Source organism: Terrapene carolina, unplaced genomic scaffold (assembly GCF_002925995.2).
Source record: "Terrapene carolina triunguis isolate 2854851 unplaced genomic scaffold, T_m_triunguis-2.0 Scaffold790, whole genome shotgun sequence".
In the NCBI taxonomy this organism is placed as follows: Eukaryota; Metazoa; Chordata; order Testudines; family Emydidae; genus Terrapene; species Terrapene triunguis.
In genome coordinates, this window is record NW_020665141.1 from 2431217 (window position 1) to 2453086 (window position 21870).

At 48.2% G+C, this 21870-nt stretch overlaps 1 protein-coding gene across 3 annotated transcripts; it reads right to left on the reverse strand.

The window, feature by feature from the left end:
- Positions 1-6982: 6982 nt before the first annotated feature.
- MLEC (malectin) lies at positions 6983-21162 on the reverse strand. Of its 3 annotated transcripts, none has more exons than XM_024198023.2 (5): positions 21060-21162; positions 14046-14224; positions 11474-11650; positions 11247-11304; positions 9144-9455 (listed from the first exon to the last, which is right to left on the reverse strand). In XM_024198023.2, the coding sequence occupies exons 2-5, from the start codon at positions 14208-14210 to the stop codon at positions 9226-9228; spliced, it is 630 nt and encodes a 209-aa protein (XP_024053791.1). In that variant the 5' UTR covers positions 14211-14224; positions 21060-21162; the 3' UTR covers positions 9144-9225. The 3 variants fall into 3 exon arrangements, with proteins under 3 accessions (XP_024053792.1, XP_024053791.1, XP_024053790.1); XM_024198022.2 differs by lacking the exon at positions 21060-21162 and adding an exon at positions 20418-20626; XM_024198024.2 differs by lacking the exons at positions 11247-11304; positions 11474-11650; positions 21060-21162 and adding an exon at positions 20418-20626 and having other exon boundaries at positions 6983-9455.
- Between the last annotated feature and the right edge of the window lie 708 nt (positions 21163-21870).

Consider the following 21870-nt stretch of genomic DNA (forward strand, 5'->3'; position numbering starts at 1 on the left):
AACAGCAGCTTTGTATTCTGCACTGTGGATGCCCTAGTCACATCTCCTCTGTGTGCCATTGGAGACACCAAATCCCATTCCAGCTCTGCCCACATGCAGCCTTCCCTCTCAGGGCACAGCAGAGCTGAAATAGTGTAATTTCTAAAACTAGCCATGGATCTGCAGCACTGATCAATATGTCTGAGCCCACAAGGAGGCACCTAGGGCACATTAACATTTCGGAACAGCTTCAAGAGGGTCGCACAGATAGTATGCTAGTCTGTGTGTTCACAAATACATCTCATTCTGAACAACAGTTTTGCTCTGCTCAGCCCATGGCTAGTGTTCACTCATTTTAACTTTTTTTTTTTTAAGTTATATATGAAGCATCTGCTTCCAGTCATAGCAGAGTCAGTCACTGCAGAGATTCTAAGGCGGATGAATTTGGGCTGACAATGCAGAGGCTCCTAGGAATTAATTGAAGAGATGAAAACAGCACTGCTCCCACACACAAGGCTTCAGGGACTGAATTATCCTCTAAGATGCGTCATGAGGCCCCATTTCTCCCAGTAGCTGTAGTTAGAGAGGCAGCTCTAGCCCTTAGCAAGCACAGATTTGGAGCAAATAGAAGCATTACTATATTACTCATTAATTTAATTGAAGGAAGTATCTTCTGGGGCAGCAATTTAATTACAGAGGATGGGTAGCTTCCATCCCTGAGGAGAGAGAGGAGCAGTAGCATCACAAAACAGTGGTAAGTCATTTCACTTAATGAAGTGGTTACAAGTTGTGGTTTCTTGATCTCCCAAGCACCAGCCCACACAGCCAGTAGGGGTCTGAACCCTATAACTAAGGGCACAGGCTTCCATGAATTTTTGTTTATTGCCCACGACCTGTCAGACTTTTACTAAAAATACCCGCGATGACAAGATCTTAACCCTACCTATAACTATTCCATTTTGGTAGTGGGCCAACGCAGCAGCAGCAGACTTACAATCTAGGATACCTTCGCTCACCACACCAGCCTCCAAGTACCTGACCCAACCTCAGGCTGAGTGGCTTTGCTTTTTGCACCTCCCATCCTTCCTCTGCATGTTTATTGAGGAAGTAAGCTGTGTGGGACAGAGCCAAGACTTCCTACATCTCTGTAAAGCCTCAAACACAACTATTATTCACTTCCAGGTGGTCTCTGGGCCAACAGCTGGCGCTGCTTCAAAGAGAATGCAGTAAACTCCCTGTTTTTCTACCCCCAAAGAAGCAAATGCCTGTACTGCAGTTGGGAGAAGCTGACAAGTGAGGCAGGGCTCTCTGCTGTATCCGAGTCTCCCTGCCTTCTCTCCTCTTTTCAGATCCCCAATAGCCTCCTTTCCCCCAATCTTACCATCAATTACTACAACTTATCCATTGCAAAGATTGACTCTGGACACTGCAGTTAGACAATCCTACCTAGTCATTTCATGTGGCAGCTGCTGCAGCTTCTCCTTGTGGGGCTGTGTCATTTTTACCATCAGGCACCGCAGTGACATCCTAACGCAAAGGGATCCAACAAAGATTGTTCCTTTTAGTTTTTGATAATGCTCATATGTAAGTGTTCACAAGTCACTGGGGTGAGTGTGTGCAGCTGACTTTGGTGATGGGGTGGGGGGACACACACATTGTTTGCCCTGCCTATTTCAGACAGGCATGTTTTTGGCCCATGGATGTCATCTCTGGTAGAACTCCTTGGAGCATCATCCTAAAAAAGGGAAGAGTTACTAAAGAGTGAAAACAACCCACCATCTTCAGTTTAGTTACACAATATTAATAAGGGTATTTTAGGAGCCACCTCCAACAGCCCAATGGAAAAGGAGGAGTGCTACTCTCCACCACTCTCCTCCCTCCCTGCAGCAGGTGGCTTTGTGTAGGAAACGGATGGAGCTTTTCCTTCCCTCCTCACAGGCCGCACCTGAAATGCTGGCTGGGCCATTTAGTAAGGCCTTATCTACACATGAATACACAGCGGTGGCACTGTCCCTAGATTGATGGGATCCGCCATACACCCAGACCTTCTTCCAGCAGTGGTTCTCTGGGCATCCCTTGATGCAAGTTACCTTGTGCCAAATTACCCACCCAAAATCCCTGGTATTGGCCAAGAAAATGCTGTACACTCAGCTCAAACACCCAGCCACATTAGTGTCTCCAAAGAATCCTTACAGCATTCAGACCCTGCTGCTGAATCTTTACACACTACCTGTTAATTAATAGCACCTGCCATACCACAAGTGCTGCCCTGTAGCTCAGGGGAAGGTGGCAACACCTGAATAAGTGTGTAACCCTGATACCCTCTCTTTGCTCGGGGCTGGGTCCCCTTCCCCCCACTTCTGTCTCAAGCAAAGATTGACATAGATCATAATACACCCATGAGGTAGAATCTGCCTCCATCCTGCCTGATCGGAACCAAGAGCCTCTTCTACAGGTGGATTGTAAATGGAAACAGCTAGGCCCATCTCAGCACTTCAAGGAATCTTGTTGTGCAGTAAAAAACACGTGTGTTTGGTTTTTTTTAAAGCACCAGATGCTCCAAGTGACAATATAATTTTGTTTATTTTCCTTTAATACACTGCTGGTTAAAACTGCCAGGCAGTAGATTTCAGAACATTCCCTCAACCAAACATCCTGGGAAAATTAAAAAATAAACAGCTACATGTACCAAAAATAAAATAACCCACCCACACACCCAGCTCTTCTCCCCAAAAGAACAAGTCTTTGCAAAGCCAGTCTAATCAGAAATAGACATCTGTGCTTTTAACCCAGGGCCTAAGATTGATACAAACAAACAGTCACCGCAAGTTGTTATAACACAAAGCAATGGACAGTAAAAAAAAAAATAAAAAAAATCCTCCTTCAAAACCCTTTAGTACTGATTACTAATACAGATGAAGATTTACCCCAAAAGAAATTAATATTTCTCCCCATATTGCTATATCCTTCATGGTCATTCAAGTCTTGCAGCCTTGAGTAGAGCTTGCAACTGTGTGGTTCTTAATGCTCAACAAATCAGCTGACTGCAAGAAGCCAGTGTTCCCTTAGCAAGGAGGGACCTGCAAGCAGCTCATTCAGGCCTTGTCTACACAACCATATCCAAGTCCTGGGACCCACTTACAACACAGTTAAGAGTTGCTGTGCAGATGGGACCCAAACATTGTCACTGTAACTGGGCTAAAGCCTTGGACAATCCAGGCTATTTCTCCAAAGACCCTGAGAACTCTACTTTTGTTTCATGCAGCCTGGAGCCACCTTATAGACTGGTTAGTTTCTTAAGCAGGAAGAGCTTGAGTGCAAGAAGTCCCCAGGAGCAGCCCTGGCCCAAGTTTATCAGCCTATAGTGGGTGTTTTACTCACTCCAAGATCCTGACTGAACACGCTTGGATTAAAACCAAATCACTGAGAACTAATAAGCACACCCCTAACACACATGAATAAGAAATAACTATGGCTCAAAGATTTTGCATTTCCTAGATTCACACACACTAAAGAAGAGTTTCTGGTTAAACAAGACTTGTTAAAAACTGCTCTTGACACCTGTCTGAGCTGCTGTTTCCCACTTTCCCTGGGATTAATCTCTACCCACAGCCTCCTGAGCCTTTGCTGTTTGCTATGGATTATTCACATTTCCTGAGCAGACAGCACTCTCTCTGGGAGGGAAGAAAGCACTTCTGTATTTTTTTTTTTTTTAATAAAACACTTATTGTGGGGGGAAAAATAAAAACCAATGTCAGCAATGAGAGTCATGCTGATTAGACCAGGCACAGAGCACCCCAGGGCATTTCCCTGATCTCTTCAGAAATAGTTCTTTAATATATAGCCATAAACTCTGCGTAAGCCAGAGTCCAGGAAGACAGAACCCTGGCTGCAACCTCCTCCTCCTCACAGACCAATGCCAGAAGTTAAGTACACCTGCTACCATAGTCTTGGGATGAGTCTGTTCAGATCGGATGTGAAATAATCACAAGTTTCATGGGTCTGAAGCATCCCCTAACCGTTACGTCAAGATCAGGAACTTGTGGGAGGAGTTCTCAGTTCCAACTCACATTATATATTCCTCCTCAAGAATACATACCTAAGCTTATTTAGAATTAATCACTGGATAAAAACTGGTGGAAACAGAGGCAAGTGTGTAAAAAAAAACCCCAAACCTAGTCCCATTAGACCTTTGCACGGATTTGTCATGGCGATGTAGCAGAGCCAGATAGTGGAATTGATTCTGAGATTCCAGACCCTGCTCTCCCTGGGATTCCCACTAAGCAGATCTCTCTCCTGCCCTAATGGGCACAAGGAGCAGACAGATGCCGCAGAGGGTCTGCTACTAGCAGGAGTTTAAGAGAAGTTTTGTCCCAAACCACTTTCTCAGAATCTGTTACAAATCAAGAGCCGTGCAGACTCCAGTAGTTTTCTATCCCTTTCCAAAGAGACTGTGCAGGCTACAGCTGAAACTGTGGACTATGTTTCCAATGGTTGCTGCTAGTCCAGTCTCAACCACAGGAAAGCCAGGGATGAAGTACTGTATTCTGCTCTTGGTTTAGAGTCCCTGCCACAATTGCCACTCTAGGGGAAGCCCTTTGCTAGCAAGGTCCTGATGCGGGATGGGGTTGACATCATGCCATAAACTACGCTACTGCTACAGAAGCAGGACTGAAGCCATGCTGAAGGCCACGCTCCTACCCAAAATCTGACCTTCACCAAGCCCCTGAAAACAATGGACAGACGGGCACAATGTTTCCTGGGAGCTCCCATCCCTCTGAAGATTTCTTTGGGGAGAGCAAACCTGAAGGAGCCCGCCAGTTCCCCTATCACATCCATTACTATGCATCCAGACAGCAGAAACTATCAGAGGATATTCACAAGTAGCACCGTACTTCAGCTAGGACATTCCAGAGCATGGATCTCAGGACGGTAAAATAATACCCCCTGCTTTTAGAGGGGGAAGTGCCTGGATTAGGGACCGGTTCCTCCAGGAGTTAGATTTAAAGAGGAAACAGAAGCTTCTTCCAACAGACTTGTGATCAAACCACAACAAAAAGGCACCAAAAATGAACATAAGAATTTGCTTTGGCATTCCACTTGCTTCCACCTGCAATCCCAGAGGGAAAGGTTAGATATTGTTCCACTCACACAAACACTACAGTACAAAGTTACAGGGCTGGTTTAAAGCTACTAACGCCCACAGAATTCAGAGTTAAGGAAGAAACAGATCCTCACTCTCCCAACTGCACTGCGGAAGAAGGGCTCAGGTGTGTAAGGCTGCCTACTATTCTGAGATCCCACACCCTAGGCACAGCAGGTGGGGAGGAAAAACATAAACCAAAGAATCTCCACCTGCAGTTTGAATACCCTGGGCTGGGAAGGTTCAAGTCAAGCCCATATCATCACGTTGCTTTTTTTATGTTTTTAGAAAAAACCCTGGACTAAACCTGTTTTCTAAACAATCTGTCCAACAGAACACAACTGTCCATCCCCAGGCTTCTCAAGGTACACTGAGCTGTGGCCTGAATGTACTCACTCCACCCTGCCCACTATTGCAAGGACGCGCACACCCCGGGACCATGTCCGTATTTGCCCGCTGCTGTTTTGTTTGTGATACTGAATTTTTACACTACCTTGATTGTTTCTAACTGGTCTCCTAACCCCCAGGGCACTGGCCTGCATTATAGACTAACGGAGTGTAAGGCCATGGAAAAGCTCCTCCTTCAGGGAAGCAGAATAGCGGCGCAGCCATTCCAAAGGCAAACAGCCAGCCAGAGTTTGCAACGTGTCATGGAAGCAATCACTGACTCTCCACTCATTTCCACCATGCAGCAGCCTCGCCTGCTGATTGTATTTGCTCAACCATCCATCCCTAAATACAAATGGAAACCAACATCAGTGAAAGACAACGGCTGAACGATAAGATATTCCAACATATCAACAACAGAAAAATAAAGTAGCCCTAAACCACCCCCCCCAAGCCGCGTACCTCTTGCCAGTCTTAACCAGCTGAAATGCAGATGCGGCTAGGAAGAGATCTAGGCAAAAGCGAGCCACAATCGGACCTCAATATCCATTCATATGTTGGATGGGTCCCTCCGACCACCGCACCCCCCCACTCCCATCCTTCAATATCCTTCTTTAAAAAATAAAAATAAAGCACATGTTTCATTTGTCCCAAAAGGACCCTTCAAGTGAAGTCTGAAGCTGCCAGAAAGGAAAGGGTTGGAACAGGAAAGCAAAAAGGAAAATTGCTTTATTATAGTACCATCATGGGGCCAGGAGACCCAGCAAGCAGCTAAGGGAGGGAGGGAGCCCAAACCCATGCGAGTACCTCACCCCTAGTGCAGAAGATAAGGCTTGATAACCAAGTTATGGGTAAACAGAGCAAAAAATATTCCAATTTAAAAAAAAAAATCAAATAAACTGAATTAATTTTATTTGAAAAACATAGGCTGCAACACACAGAAGCCTAATGCTGTGCCGGCTACACCTAAAGACAGACTGCTTCATCCTCAGGTGGGAGTCCAGCACAGAGCAAGTGCATTGCCACTATTAGAAGGAACGGGGGGGGGGGGGGGGATCAGCTACCCTGGCCTTGCAGAGGAATGGACTAATCTAACAGGCCTCTTCCATCTCTAATGCCTATGATCCTAGATGTGGGCCCTTGAGCTCAAGCTGTGCAAGGTGCAGGGGCTGAGAGGTGCTGAAGGAGACTTGTGTCTAAGAAATGCTGGCATCTCAGGGGAAGAGAAGAGCACACTCCTCAGTTGGAAGGCTTGTTGTTTTCAAGACCAAGTTCTTGGTTTGCCTAATGAATTGGGGTAGTTTGTGCTGAACCCAAGAAGTTCCTGCTATTTGATTAAGGTTCCAAACCCTGTGCTGTTCTAGTGTGTTAGAGTGATCAGATGATGGCCAAAGAGATCCGGGGAAATCATAAGGTTAGACAAAATTTTACAGACATTGCCACTCGGAATAAAAAATGTCCTCAAAATTATTATGGTCAAGCATTCTCTGACTGTTTTACCAACTGAACTGCTTGTGCGAGCATTAGTGGCTGACAGTAGCAACGGGAGAAAGCTCAGTTGGATCCTATATTCTGCACTGGACTTACAGAACCAGAATTGTGGTTAAAACACAAAGCAGCAATGCACTTGCTCAGAAAGATGGCTGCTTTGGGGACCAATGCTCTGACAGTGTCCCTAGCTCCTGTCTTGGCACTCATGGCTGGGCAACACTTTCCACAGCTTGAAAATTAATAGGAAGAAAGTAAATGCCTTGGCTTCTGTAAACGGACTATTCATAGAGCTCTGCTGACCCTTCCCCAAGAGGCTCTGTCTAGCTTATCAAAAGGCTAGGTGTGAGTTGAGCAGCTACATACAATTGTGCTCAAAAGCAATTGATAGGAAAAGTTAGAATCCAGGCAGGAGCAGCAGGAGGATTACTTCTCAGTCAAGCTGCATGGTATGAAGCAGATGAGATGCTTGCCAAAAGAAACAGATTTAGCCCAAGGCAAAGAGAATTCTGCCCTGAGGATCAAGAGGATGGATGTTATTAGAATGAAAGCTGACAAGGCTGGTGACTCAAGCTCCAGAGAATACCCTTTACCCTGGCTGTGCAAGGTGCCGGGCACTTCCTGTGAGAAAGGCAGCACGGCCAACTCCCATAAGTCAATGGGAACTGAAGCTGCTCAGCACCTTGCAGATTCAGATCTTAAGTGATGCCAGCTGCCCAAGGACCTCCAGTTCCAGACCAGGAAGAGCGTGTGGATTGCACATTGCAGGCTTTTGTTTTCCACACTGCTCTCCTGATTACACCAGACTCAGATCCAGAGCGAAGCAGCCTCTCCTGCCACCCCACTCAGAGAACACATGCTTTTCATGCGGGTGCAGAGTCCACTTTCAGTGGGGGAAAGTGAACAGGGTAGCTCAGACCTATCATCAGATGACCATGGAAGCTGACCAGACTGATCTACAGCAGTTTCCATCCATTTCAGATTCTCCACAATGGATGGACACGCTCATCCTACTGGACTAAGAGGCTGAGCACCTTGGCACTTGCCAGCATCCAATTCTTTGGCACATCCTGATATTCCAAAGCCTACGCAAGATAGTTAATGGTAGGTACAGACTGCAATCTCACATTACTGCAGACTGGATCAGATCAATGCAGCTGATGCAGAAGGATTAGAGGGTCATTGGAAAGTGCTTCAAGGGTTGCACTACTCTGTCTTAAGGCTGCCAGACTATTGATCATAGCAGGGATGCACAAGCATTGGGGGCTCAGAGCCTCAATTTTTTTGGTCACCTGGTTCTCAGCCCCTCTAGGGGAGACATTGTACACTAGAGAGGGCAAGGTGGGATGGGGCTTGAAGTGAGCCACTGCGAAGAAAAATATTAAAAAGGAAATAAAAGCCACAACTGATACAGAAACCAAACGCATCCGGGGCAAAGACTCTGCAGCAAAAAGCCAGCCTATTGCAGGTCACAGCAGAACCCCCGCAGCAACAATCTAACGTTACACAATTATCAAACTAGGAAAGTCTCTCCCAACTGGTGCAGAAAATCAGGCCAAATAATTCCCTCAGCTCTTTTTGCAACTCACTCTAAAGTTGGAACCTTTCCTGGAGACCCATCAGCAAGTCTGAGCCTGTGTATCTTTAGGACAGAGAAGTATCGTGCATTTAGCTACACACATTCAGATAGCTGTTGAAAAGCCAGTCTCTTTCCCCCATAATTGTTAGTCACCCAAAGGCACCAGAACATCTGTGCACACTTCTGACCAAAACACACATCTAGGTCTCACTTCAAAGGCTGTTTTTCCAGGCAACATTCAGAGAGTGCTTCCCTGCTTAGCTTCTTAAGCTGGGACCAATTATCCACCTGGACAAGGGCACAGCGTTTGGGTCACGCAGCTTCGTCTCCGTGCGGGATATGGACCAAAGTTCGCCAGCATCAGCTTCCTACAGCCCAGACAGCCAGCAAGGATCCAGTTTAATCTCAAGTGCCCCGAAGAGGACAGGATGCTGCTTATGGTGCAACAGGGGAAGCCAAGGCCTCGCTGCTCGCTGGCTGGGGGAAGGCGAGCTCCCCCCTTTACCTGTACCTGCCGTTCATTCCAAATGAACTTTTTTTCCCTTAAATTATGAAAAATATGGAGAAACTGAAAGCAACCGCATTTGGTCCGACTCCTTTCCTCCTGGCCTGCGACCCCTGCCACTGCATCTCTGCATGGGGCTTGCCCTCACAACCGGCAAAGGCAGAAGAGGGTAGGAATGAAGACACCAAAGGCCACCAATATAGGGAACATGAGGCTGCTGTTGTCCGAGGCGTAGGGGTTTGGTGTCCGGGGGCCTGACTGAACCCGGTTCTTATTGGCCTGTTTTTTAACGCTGGAGCCTTCATCATACTCTTCTTCATCTTCCTCGTCCTCCTTTTTCTCCAGGCCAGGGTGAGGCTGCAGCTTTGGAACATCTGTTGGAAGAGAAAGAAATTCACTATTGTGAACACTGCAAGGAGCTGTGAGGATTCCAACAGGCAACTGACTCAAGCTGTCCCTTTGTGACCTGCCCCAACCCACACCCAGCCAGTTGAACAGGGCACATGGGACACCCCATAGACTGGTACACAGTCCCACATTGCCAGGACTCCACTCCAATACAAGCACCCTAATTCATGGAGATACTTCGATGGCTCCACTCTCAGCCTGTGAAGCAAATATTAGTATATGAATAAGGCCCTACCAAATTCACAGCCATGAAAAACGCATGATGGACTGTGAAATCTTGTCTCCCCCCATGAAATCTGGTCTTTTGTGTGCTTTTACCCTATACTGTACAGATTTCACAAGGGAGAAAGCTGGGCGGCCGGAGCGCGGCGGTTGTTGGCCAGGCACTCAGCTCTGAAGGCAGAGCCGCTGCCACCAGCAGCAGCGCAGTAGTAAGGGTGGCAATACCATACCAAGCCATCCTTACTTTTGCGTTGCTGCTGGCAGCGGCTCTGCCTTCAGAGCTGGGTGCCTGGCCAACAGCTGCCGCTCTCCGGTCGCCCAGCTCTGAAGGCAGTGCCGCCACCTGCAGCAGCGCAGAAGTAAGGGTAGCAGTACCACAATCCCCACATAATAACCTTGCAACCTTCCCACAACTCTTTTTTGGGTCAGGACCCCTACAATTACAACACCATGAAATTTCACATTTAAATAGCTGAAATCATGAAATTTACTATCCTAAATCCTATGACTGTGAAATTGACCAAAATGGACCGTAAATTTGGTAGAGCCCTATTATGAAGAACCCGCCTGTGAGGACAGAGCGACATCACCACTCTCCAGCTTCTCATTCAGGAAGAGCTACATCATGCAAGCACATTTGCCCCATCCCAACCTCTAATGCTCCTGGCAGCCTTATAAGACCCCAGGCAGGACCAAGACTTACTGCCTTGATAACCAAATGCCTCCCAACCCGTAAATGGAGACCTATCTCACAGCAGCTTCCCCATAACCTGCCAGTGCCACTCCTCGTATCCACCAAAGCAAAGCAATATGCACCCCAACCCACACCCCAGTCCTTGCTGGTCTGAGACCTGAGTTCAAACTCCCCACACAGCAAGAGACTGTGCTTCCACTAGACCACAGAGCCAACTCCTTGCCTGCAGGGTAGCAATCCCTGATCTCTAGAGCAGCAAAAAGACCCACCATATGATGAAGATTTCAGCTGAGTGCTCTGACACACAGCAACAAGAGAGCAGGGACTCCTGCTAACCCTTCCCACAAAGCACACCCCACACAGAGATATTTCGGGAGATTAAGTCTGGGAAAATTGCAGCTGCATCCTCAGAGCCAAAGGGGCAAAAGCCCAGTGTGGAGCGAAAGCACTAGGCCAGAAAAACTGAATGATTACTAGCTAAAGAGGTCTCCAGAGCCAGATCTTTGCAGAGCTGCTCACAATGTCTAGCAGCCAGAGAATTTAGCTATTAGCCAGTTTAATCGCCACTGAGACTGAGAAGGCCCCCAGTTTTTGAATTAGACACACAACCTGCTTTCCAAATGAAGCAGCCTCATATACTTGGAGTGAAGGACTGGGGAGACAACACACCTGTGATGCGCTAGGACAAAACTTCACGGGGGACAGCTGAGGGAGATGGGCCTGGCTGAGACAGGTCAGTTAAGGCTGCCACTATACGGAGAGTGCTATACACATGGTTTAAAAGGAAATCGGTTGCCCTCCAAGCTATAAAGGCTTGAAGGATTATTAGTTAAAAACTTACCATCCACTGTTCCTTGCAGGATGTATAGTGCACAGATTTTCGGATTGTCGTAGTATCCCTAGCGAAAGGGAAGACAAAGGTCAATGCTGTCAAAGAAGGAATACCCCCCACCCATCAAAGTCACTTCCCTTCTCCCTATGCACATCTGCACCATGTGGCAGGGTGTGAGGGATTGGGTGGAGAGGAGAGGAGAAAGAAGGGGCTTTCCCCTAGCCAGGGTTTGTTACCTTGACAAACTCAATGTGGAGCTTCCCGGTGAATGTGGAAACCTCTCCCTGGACACTCAGCTTCCCCTTTCTGATGCTGATGGGAATGATCTCGTCGTGAGCTGTGCTATGTCCAACTCGGTCAAAAATGTCCAAGTCCTTCACCACCACATGGCCATTCAAGCGCACATCAAACACCTTCAGGGGTGGAAGAGATTGTAGAGAGTATCAGAGGGGAATCAGACACATGACTGAGAGGGGACAGGACAGAAACAGTCTGTGCTCGTTACAAAGCCCGGGAGACAAGTGTTATTACTGCACGTGCCACCAAACCAGTGCAGATTCTCTGCGCATATGGCAATCTGTCTCCATATTGAGAAGGACCCACAGCCCAAAAATAGACCACAGAAGTTAAACAATTAAGCCCTTTCAAAATGGTTTCAAATAGACAAACCTGTATCCTGCCTCTAACACGTCTCCATAACTACTGTTCAGTACTGAGGACTGCAGGGAGTTTTATTAGGCCCTATCCTCAGAAGTACCATGCACCCACACCTCCCGTTGACTCGAATGGGAGCGGTTAGTGCTCGGCACCTCTGAAAATTGTGCTCTTGGCTTTTTAATCCCAGTAGCCTGGTGGTAAAACAGGGGAAGGAGAGACATGAGGGACAGAGAGGAGACCAGAGGCAGAAGAAAGGGGAGGAGTTAGGTAAAGAGACTGAACAGCTAACAGAGCGGAAGCTAATCTCTGGGCTGCGGTGACTCAAGCGTCACTCATAGCCTGGGATACCATCACAACTGTGTAAAGGAGCAAACAAAAGGAAGTAGGTTAGTCCTTAAATCCTACAGAACTCTATTTTGTCAGGAGAGCCACCTGTTCACATCCAATTATTTCCATCCTTCTGATCAGCCTCTACAAGCCAATGTTGCTGCTTAAAATAATCACCAAGTAGGAAGCAGCATGGTCCAGTGGACAAGGAATCAGGACTAGGGTTCTAATTCCAGCTCTTCCATTGAGTTATTGTGTGGCCTTGACCCCCACGTGCCTCAGTTTTCCCAACTGCAAAATGGGAATCACAAAGGTGGGCAAGAATCATTAAGTGCTTAGATGTCTCCAGAAGAAAGGTGCTATACAAAAGTCAAGTGGCAGTCACCTTTTGCTATATAAAGTTAGTTGAAGACATGACTTCACAGACAAGTACATTGAGCTCTACTTTATATTAGAAATGGATATGGGAGCTCAGGACACTTTGGAATGCATCCTTAGGAACCAGTTCATCCCTAGGGCAGCTCCACTGGGCTCAGTGGAGTTACATTAGAGATGACTGTAACCCTTAGTACATTTCTTTCACCCCTTTCTGTGGCTACTCCTACCCATGCATATAAAACACCACAGATGGAGATGTGCAAGAGGGCAGAGGGGAGCTGTGACCCTAAGAGCCCCTTAATACCCTCTAGCAAAGGGTTCATGGTCATGTAACAGCAACTTCAATCAGGCCTGACAAACTCACTATACTTATCACATTGCAGTCATGGTATTTATCTATAAAGAATCAAATGAAAACTTAGATCATACTGGTCATCATAATCATTAAGAACAATTAAGAAATAGCAGGTGTATACTGAAAATATGTTTAACCCAGCAAAGCAGGCAGGATTGATAAACAAAGTGTTCCTAGACAAAGGAATGCTGATTAACTTGTCTGCCTAATTCTCCAATGTAAACCGAGCATGGTAAAAGCCAACATAAGCAATCTTCATTTGCATATTAAGTCAACAGGAAAGGCAAATTAACAAAAGGATGAAAAAGACAGCATGAATAACACAGTGCCTGCACGCCAGCAGGGGACAAGAACTTTATCTAGGGTTACCCTTCAGAAGAATACACTTCAAAGATTTGCTGTTCCCTCTGGGGACTCATTTCACTGAGACACACTCCGGGTAGAGGGGAGATTCATGAAAAAACTGGATCCTGGTTTGACTGAAAATCCATAAACTTTGTGAAAGGCCTTTGAGGGTAAGAAAAATGCTTCAGCCAAAGGACTATAGCTCATTAAGTTATGGTTAGACTCTTCGAAGCATGTTAATACTTTGTTTTATTTGTAACCATATCTGTTTCCACTATCTTTACTCAGTATCACTTACATCTCTGTTCCTAAGACACTTATTCTTGGTTTTGTTATAAATTCATCTGAGTGCTGTTACGTAAAGGGTGAACCCTCAGCTGAGTTAACAGGCTGGTGTGTGATATGCCTCTGGGAGTGTCCAGTGACTGGGCCTGGATACTGCAGAGGAACATGCCACATGGAGTTTTGGGCAGTGAAGTGCACCTGAGGTTTACCTGCAAGGCAAAGTAAAGGCTGGCAACATTTTTGAGGAGGCTGTTTGGGTGGTTAGCAGACCAGAGTGTAGGGAACTGACACAGAGGTTAGCTCCCGTGAGACTCTCACCCTCCGCAGGGAGTAACAAGGTGATTCTCAGTCCTGAACTCCCCAAAAGCATGTCAAAGGATCCTGGCATACACAGCCCTAGACAGAAATTAGCATCAGAGATAACCAAGGAAGGATCCTGGGTTGGGGGAGACTTAGCTTACCTTCTGCTGGGACTGTGCAAAATAGACTTCAGCAAACTTCAACACCACAACGTAGTCGCCCTCCTCCTTGATGGGGACTTCATACCCAAAGGTCTCCTCGTTGTAACGCTCAGTCTGATACAGAATCTGATCCTCTGTGTTGGACCGCAAGATTGGCAGCTTCATGCCATAGTCAGAGGCTGGGTTCCAAATATAAAATCAACAAGAATGGAAGGGTTAACTTCTGAGGCATCAGCAGAAGACAACTCTATAAACAACCTCCAAGCACCTGCAAGAGGACCAATTCTCTTGAGGCCCCATAGTACCTCCTAATTCTGACCAATGGGGGGCACTACTTCCTTTCAAGTGTCCCCATCCCCACTTTACCAACAGCCACACTTCTTTTTTTAATCCAGTACACCAGAGGGGGAGGCAGGTTGAGCAGTGGCTGGAGGAAACCTGAAGCCTACAGAAACACAGTTCTGATTATCAACCATCCCCAAGCCAGTTAGCAGAGAAGAGGTCCTATTTCACAGACTGAGTGCGCTAGGGTTCCCCCGAGACCTCTTCCACTTGGTTCCCCAAGATCTCAGTTCGACTCCAGTCTAATTTCTCAGCTTCCTTTATTTGGAATATAGTAAAGCTACATTATCAGACTCAAGGATAGGGGGTGTGTATAGAGTATACCACACATCCAGAGTTACACAGCAAATCTCTTCCCTTATATACGTTTACAAATTACACTACATCACACATTTTGGAATTAGCTTAAATCACTTTGTAGAAACCAAACCCTGTACAGCACGCACTGTCCATGCATAACTTACTCTTTACCTCAGCTTACAATCCAGGTTTATCATATCCTTTGTTACCCTGTCCATTGTAAATGGTTCCCTGGGCATTCCCCGTATCTTAGCTAGTACAGACATTGTTTCCAGCCTGCTGATCCATTTACCTCCCTAATCCTGTCTCCCAAGAAATAAGGCCTCACCCATGTCAAGCCAGGCCTACAGCATCAGAGGACTTGGCCATGAGATCAGACTTCTCTAGAGACAGAGCACTTAGAACTTCTAATGTTTTAACCAACATGATGCAGTGCACAAATGAAATGAAGTCAATTTAGGACTGAGTCACCTCAGATAATATAATCCCATCCCCTGCAACTGACTTGACATTAAAAACCTAATTACAATTTCTCTTAAAAAAACATTAAAAAGCCATGTTCCACCCAAGAGAAAACATGCAGGCTGGGAGAGTGTTGCATGTATTAGAGGGATCTTAGTAAAATCCCTTTCTTCTTGCTAATAATCCTTCAAACACCACGCAGGGAACCTGAATCAATAAGGATGTGCGCACCCAAGGGCTCTGATGACCATGCAAACTACCTCATATGATTTTATGGGGTATACATCAGAGCCACTTGTGTGCGTGAGCCTTTACTTCAGTTATCTGTACACTACACAATGAAGAATGTTTCTAGCTGTGCCGGTATCTGAAGCAATCATGGAGGTTAAATACTTGTTTGTCCTTCCTTGTTGTTTAATATCTGTATCATAATGGAACTCAGGGGCCTCAATCAGCATTAGAGCCCCATTGTACTGGGCACTCTACAAACACATAAGATGGCATAAGCCCCAAAGAGCTTACAATCTAAAATGCTATTCTCATCGGATGGAATAGGGGAGACTCTGGATGGCATCTGCACAACTGGCACTTCCAGTCAGCAGTGAAAGCTGATCTAAGCTTTTAGTTGTCAGCTGACAGTTGCTATTTCCACTCCCATTTCCATGGAAACAGACATTGGGTTGGGTTGGTCAATGCAGAGTAAGCCAACAGCTCAGTAGCCCAGCACCTATGTCCAAGCCCATGGAAATGACAAGAGGAAACTAACACCTGTTCTACACAGCGAGAACCCTCGGGTAAGACTGCTATTGTTCTGTAACCACCAGGGACGGTCATGGAGGCTTGATCATCAGAACCACAGGAGGTGAAGAGCTCTCACTGTTTTCACATCCTGCTGTAAATACATCCCTTTTTCCAGCTACATGTTAACTAATTATAGTAGTCCAAATAGCTCAAACAGTAGCTCAACTCCTATGTAACGCTGCAGGTTAGAGACAAGCCTGCAGAGAAAGGAAGTTTGTTGTCAGGCTGGGATAGCGACCATCAGAGTGAATTCACCCAATCACACAAATGACTAATTCATTTGTATGCTGCAGTTCTTCATGATGCAATGGAAGTGGATCTGAATTAGCAGTATTTTTGTTGTGGTGAAGAATGACTGAAGCACCAAGACAGAAACAAACCATTACACATTAAAAGTAACAAAAGTAGCCACTATCTTCATTTGTTTGGCATCTGGATATGCTATAAATCCCTTAGTTATACTTTCTCCCTTAAGTCCCAGGGTCAGAATTTGAGGCTTGAGGGGAAACAACCCTAAAATGCCATCCCAGGACTTTTAAGCCATCAGCAGCAGGATTTCTGTTGCAGCCATTACCTGCCCATCCACACAAATGGGAGCAGAATGAGTAACTGAGGGAACTAAAATGATGGTGCAATAAAAACCGTTGAAGGAGAAGGAAGATAGCAGTTGACCTCATGGGTTAAAGTCTTACTTGCTGAGCCCGGCACTGTGGTTGCAGCAGGGTTATTGTAACAGGCTGCTGTTCAGTGAGGCACCATGAACAAACACTCTTTTGGGAGGAGCAAACCACAACACTGCCGCACTGTTTGAAAAGGAACCTTTTTTTCCCCTCAGATTGAAAAAGAGATTGCTAAAGTCCAAAGAGACATTCTCCTCCAGGTTGCAGCTGCAAGTGTTAATCGTACAGTTGTAGGTCAGCCTCCCCTTCAAATTAATAATGATATTTGAACACCTACAGCTAGTGAAATACAGGTCACCAGCAGATAAGCCTTTGGTGGGGCAAACTAAAAGCTTATAAGCTTTACAGAGTACACGTATTTAAATGGTAAATTCCTCTGGGCTGTTACTTGTGTGTGAAGGGTCAACCACATCTAGGGCACTGTGTAAGTAGTGACACCATCACTGCAAGGAAAGCTGCATCGATGCTGTATGTTGCAGCTGTAGCAGTGATGGGCAGGAGACCCAAGCCTTGAATGGGTAGTTCACCTTGTCTGCACCACAAGAGGTACCTGTTGCTGATAATGGATGTATCTTAACACAATCCTTTGTTACACTTGCAGCTAAGTGATATTGTGCTGCCACCATTATCAGCAGCAGGCAATTTCCCCACCACAGACAAGGCTTTACAAGTCCAGCAGCATCTGCAACACTGAGGCTTTGTCTACATTACACTTTCGTTGTTAAAACTTTTATCACTCAGGGGTGTGGAACTTACTCCTGAATGACAAAAGTTTTAACGACAAAAAGCACCAGCGTGGACAGCGCTTCGTTGGCGGGAGCTGCTCTCCTGTCAACAAAGCTACTTCCCCTTGTTGGGGGTGATTTTATTTTGTCACCAGGAGAGCTCTCTCCTGGCGATAGAGAGCAGCTACACGGCTTACCTTATAACAGCACGGCTGCAGTGGCACAGCCGTACCGTTGTAAGGTGTGCAGTGTAAACACAGCCTGAATCTGGATCGCAGTGTTTGACGCTGGGTGTAACAGTACCTGACTAGAACAGGGATCATGTTCTTTACCTTCAGCCATTATCATATTTGAACATCCAGAAGTGGGGCAAAGGAGAACAGTAACTTGGCTCCCAAGAGACATTATTCATGCTGTGGGCAGATAAAGAAACCAGCATCTCACTTCATGAGGCTTAAGTGCTGACTGGCTCCTCCCCTACCCTAGAACTGAGGATCCAAAGTGCAGCTGCAACATATTCTATGTCCTACACCCTCTGGTGGATTTTTGATTTCACTGCTTCAGCAGCTACAACAGTGGTACATACCCCATACTAGTGTATTCCCATTTACTGCCTTTGCCCAGGACACAGCTAATGTAGAATCCTGCCATGACCTCAGGGCTGGAGGTCTGCTGCCAGAAATGGTGGGTGAGCCAGCAGTCACATTTTCATTTACCGTGACCTCCCATGCAATAGGTACGAGGGTTCCTCATTCACCAGCAGGTGCTCAGCCCTGCTGCCCCCTGGTAGAATTCCATCACTGGGTAATGGGTCCTGCCACCATGCAACATGCAGTTCAGCTGTGGAAAGTGCCTGAACCCTGTGCTTGTCTCACTGAGACTGTTCCCAGCGGGGCTTCAAACTTACAGGCCCTGCTGCAGAAACTGGAGTCTTTCTCTGGAAAAAGCAAGTTGCTGCATGTTGTTGAATGGTCAGGCTACCAAACTGGCATCACCCTTCAAGAGTAAGTTCCACTTCAGTCCATAAGGACAGACTTCCCCTCAGATGACATTCCTGCAGTCTAAAGCAGGGAACTTGAAGTTTTACAAGGCTAAACCCTGCAAGACTCATCCAGTTAGCAGGGAGCTACCATATTTCAGGTGAGACACTGGGCATGCTCAACAGAGGGGTGGTTTTTTGGTCTCTCAGCTCCTGTGGGCATCCCCTCCCCAAAAAAGGCCTTGTTTAGCAGAAGCTAAATAACTTTTTAAAATTCTTCTTGCTGATAAGTATCAGAGAGGTAGCCGTGTTAGTCTGGATCTGTAAAAAGCAACAGAGAGTCCTGTGGCACCTTTAAGACTAACAGATATATTGGAGCATAATCTTTCGTGGGTGAATACCCACTTCGTCAGACGCAAGTGGGTATTCACCCACAAAAGCTTATGCTCCAATACATCTGTTAGTCTTAAAGGTGCCACAGGACTCTCTGTTGCTTCTTGCTGATAAGTATCACTTTGATATTTACAGCTTTCTGATGGACAATACAGAGAGCTCAAACAGTCTGTTCCTGTGAGGTCTGATGCAGGGTCCCCAAAGTGCTCATTTCCTTTTTCTATCTCCCACTGGAGGCTACCCTCCCAAAAGTTAGATCTAGACTCATCTCAATGAGACACTAATGCCCTAGCGGTTTCAAGAAGAGTGAAGCCATTCAGCTATGAACAAATAAGCAACTTATGCTCAGTTAGGATCACATGCTAGACTCGTGATATAATCAGCGGTGGACGACACCAACCTCCCAACTGTTCTCCCTGGCCTGCTGAAACAGAGCACATGCTGTAAAGTCAGACTCTGCAGCTCTACAAATAGCTGCTCTCGTGTATGCACCTGGCGAGAGTGTCATGGTGGCAGAAGCAGGTAGCTCTGAGTGTTATACAAGTTCACATGCAGTTCAGCCCTATCAGCCCGGTCCCCTTCCTCATCTGGAGAGGAGTAAGGGCAGAGTGTTAAGGGCAGCCTTCCATTGCCACATGGCTCACAGCATGTGACAAGGCAAGTACCGATTCCCTTTCCTGTCTCTCTTCACCCCCGTCACAAAAACCCTCCTCAGTGTGACTGGAAGTTACAGAACAGGGAATGAAGGAGCAGAACGGGTACCCAGCATGGCAAGTGCTTAGGTTATCAACAGGAAAATGGCAACCAAGTCAAAGAGAAGTGTAGGGGCAGGGGAACCTTTATCGCTGTAACAGATGGGAGGAGGGTTCAACACTTGCTGGGTGACTGGAGACAAGAATTGCTGAGATAGGGAACTCCTCCAGAGGAGCCAAGAGCACCAAATGGGGAAAGGAAGAGGTGAGGAGAGAGGCCAGGAGGAAGCAGGAGGGGGCAAACAAGGCAGAAGGGGATGGGAGGCTAACCTAATGCACTGAGGACATGCAGGGCGGCTGCACCCAGGAGTTTGGCCCCTCAGGGCTTGTTTAGGGTCTCCGGCATCAGTGCAGACTGGCGCAAGCCAGCAGGGCTCCGAAGTCCTAGACGGATGGGGTCGTCCCTTTAGCCCCCCTTTGAAAGATACCTGGCTAGGAGCCGTTCTTCTGGTAAGGGTACGTGGGCAGCAGGCCCCGGTCCGCACCTGGCACCTGCCCCCAGTCGGCCGCTGAGCCAGAAGCCTCCAAACAGCCCCGGCCAGGGGAGCGAGAAAGCGTCTAGCCGGGCTCCAGACGGCCCCGTTAGCCACTGCTCCAAGCGCTCACCGAGCCTGCCATGAGGCGGGCACGCCGGGGCAGCCGGCTGGGCCCCTAGGGGGAAGGAAGGGTTAAGTGCCCTTCAGATGCGCGCCTCTCACCACCTCACACCGCCCGCTGCATGGCAAGGAGCCTGCCCGTCCCGGGCCTGGGCAGCGCGCAGCACAGGAGGTGCCACAGCCTGGGCTGGTCGCCCTGGAGGGGCAGCGCGGCAGGTCGGTGCCTGAGGGGCGAAGGGGGAGCGGGAAGGGGCCGGCGGGAGGGCAGAGGAGATGACGAGAACAGATCGGAGGGAGGCGGGACGTGGCCAGGCCTCCGGCTCCCTCCCCCCGGGGCCTCACCTCGGCCCACCCGGCCCTCGAGCGGGTCTTTGCGGAAGTGGATGCCGTTCACGTCCACATGGGCCTCGCCGCCCGCGTTCACTGCCCAGATCACGTTGTCGGCCAGGCCGGCTCCCGAGGCCCCCAGCAGAGCCGCGAGCACCAGAGCCGCCCCAGGCGCCCAGCGGGCCCCGGTCGCCCCCATCTCCGGCTCCCGGCTCCTGCTCTCAGCTCAGCGCAGCCCCGCCCCGCCGCACATGCCGCCCTCCTCTTCCTGCCGCGGCAAGGGGGCACCCGAACCCGCTGGCCAGACGGAGGGAGACCAGTCAACCAGTCACCGCCCGTGGTCTTGAATGTTAACTACCTGCCCGTCTGCCATTGGGTATTGGAGTCACCACATTTGTATATTAATAAAATGACGAGCCAATAGGAACGAGCCAGGATAGCAAGTTTGGTTGAGAGATCAGCAGGTACCAGGCGGCTAAGGCTGTTGGGTTGGCAAAGGCCGGGGGAGTGGGGACTGGAGCGCACCATGTGCGGGGAGTGGTACAAACCCACGCTCCCCCACGCCCCCCCGAACGTCTCCTATTCCCGAGCGGGTGATAGGTTCCTCCTCTCTCTGGGCTTTTACCATCCGCTCGGGAGGGGGGACACGGAACGCACCACTTGCCCGAAGTGGGAGAAGCTTCTCCGCGACCGGGCCGGGCTCCTTGGGTGCGACCACTGGGACACAGAGGAGGAAAACGGCAACGCAATGTTCCCTCAGTACTTCCTCCCGCCACTCCCGGGCCAGACCGGCCCCTCTCTCTCTGAGATCCTCCCAAGGGTCCCACCAATCAGGAAGCTCCAACGCGGCTGGAACGTAATGCATTGTGGGAAGGCAACGGAACGGAAGCAGGCGGGTGGCTCAGCCTGTGGGGGTTCCCATGGCAACCGTCACCTTCCCCGTCGCCAGCGGAATGACGATTCTTGTCAGACCCGAGTCCCTCTATCCCGGGAGACGGGGATCCCCGCACAGGGGCAGGGAGAGGAGGGGGATCCCCGTGTGGGTGCCGGGGCCCCGTAGCCTCAGGGAGGGGGATCCCCGTGTGGTGCTGGGTGCAGGAGCTCTGCTCCTGGTGAACATCCAGCCCATGGCGGGGTGCAGGGGGTGACCGGTTTCTTTTGCTGGTGGAGAGGGAGGACGTTTGTGAAACGCTTCTTTAAGCATCACCAGTTCGGTGCGTTGGGTGCTCGAGGTGCCTGAAGAGAAGTTGACGGATGGGGCCTGGCATTTCAGGGCCTGCCCACGGATGAGGCAGGCAGATTAGGAAGCCACATTTTTAATTTCAACCCCTGGTTTAACCCATAAGCGGAGGCTCCAACCCCCACTACACACAGGCAATCGCGAAATGAAAGAAAGGAGTTCATGTGTGTTCATAATGGAAACTGTCAAGAAGCCAAGTAGATCTCATGACCCCAGGTAGGGCAGTTC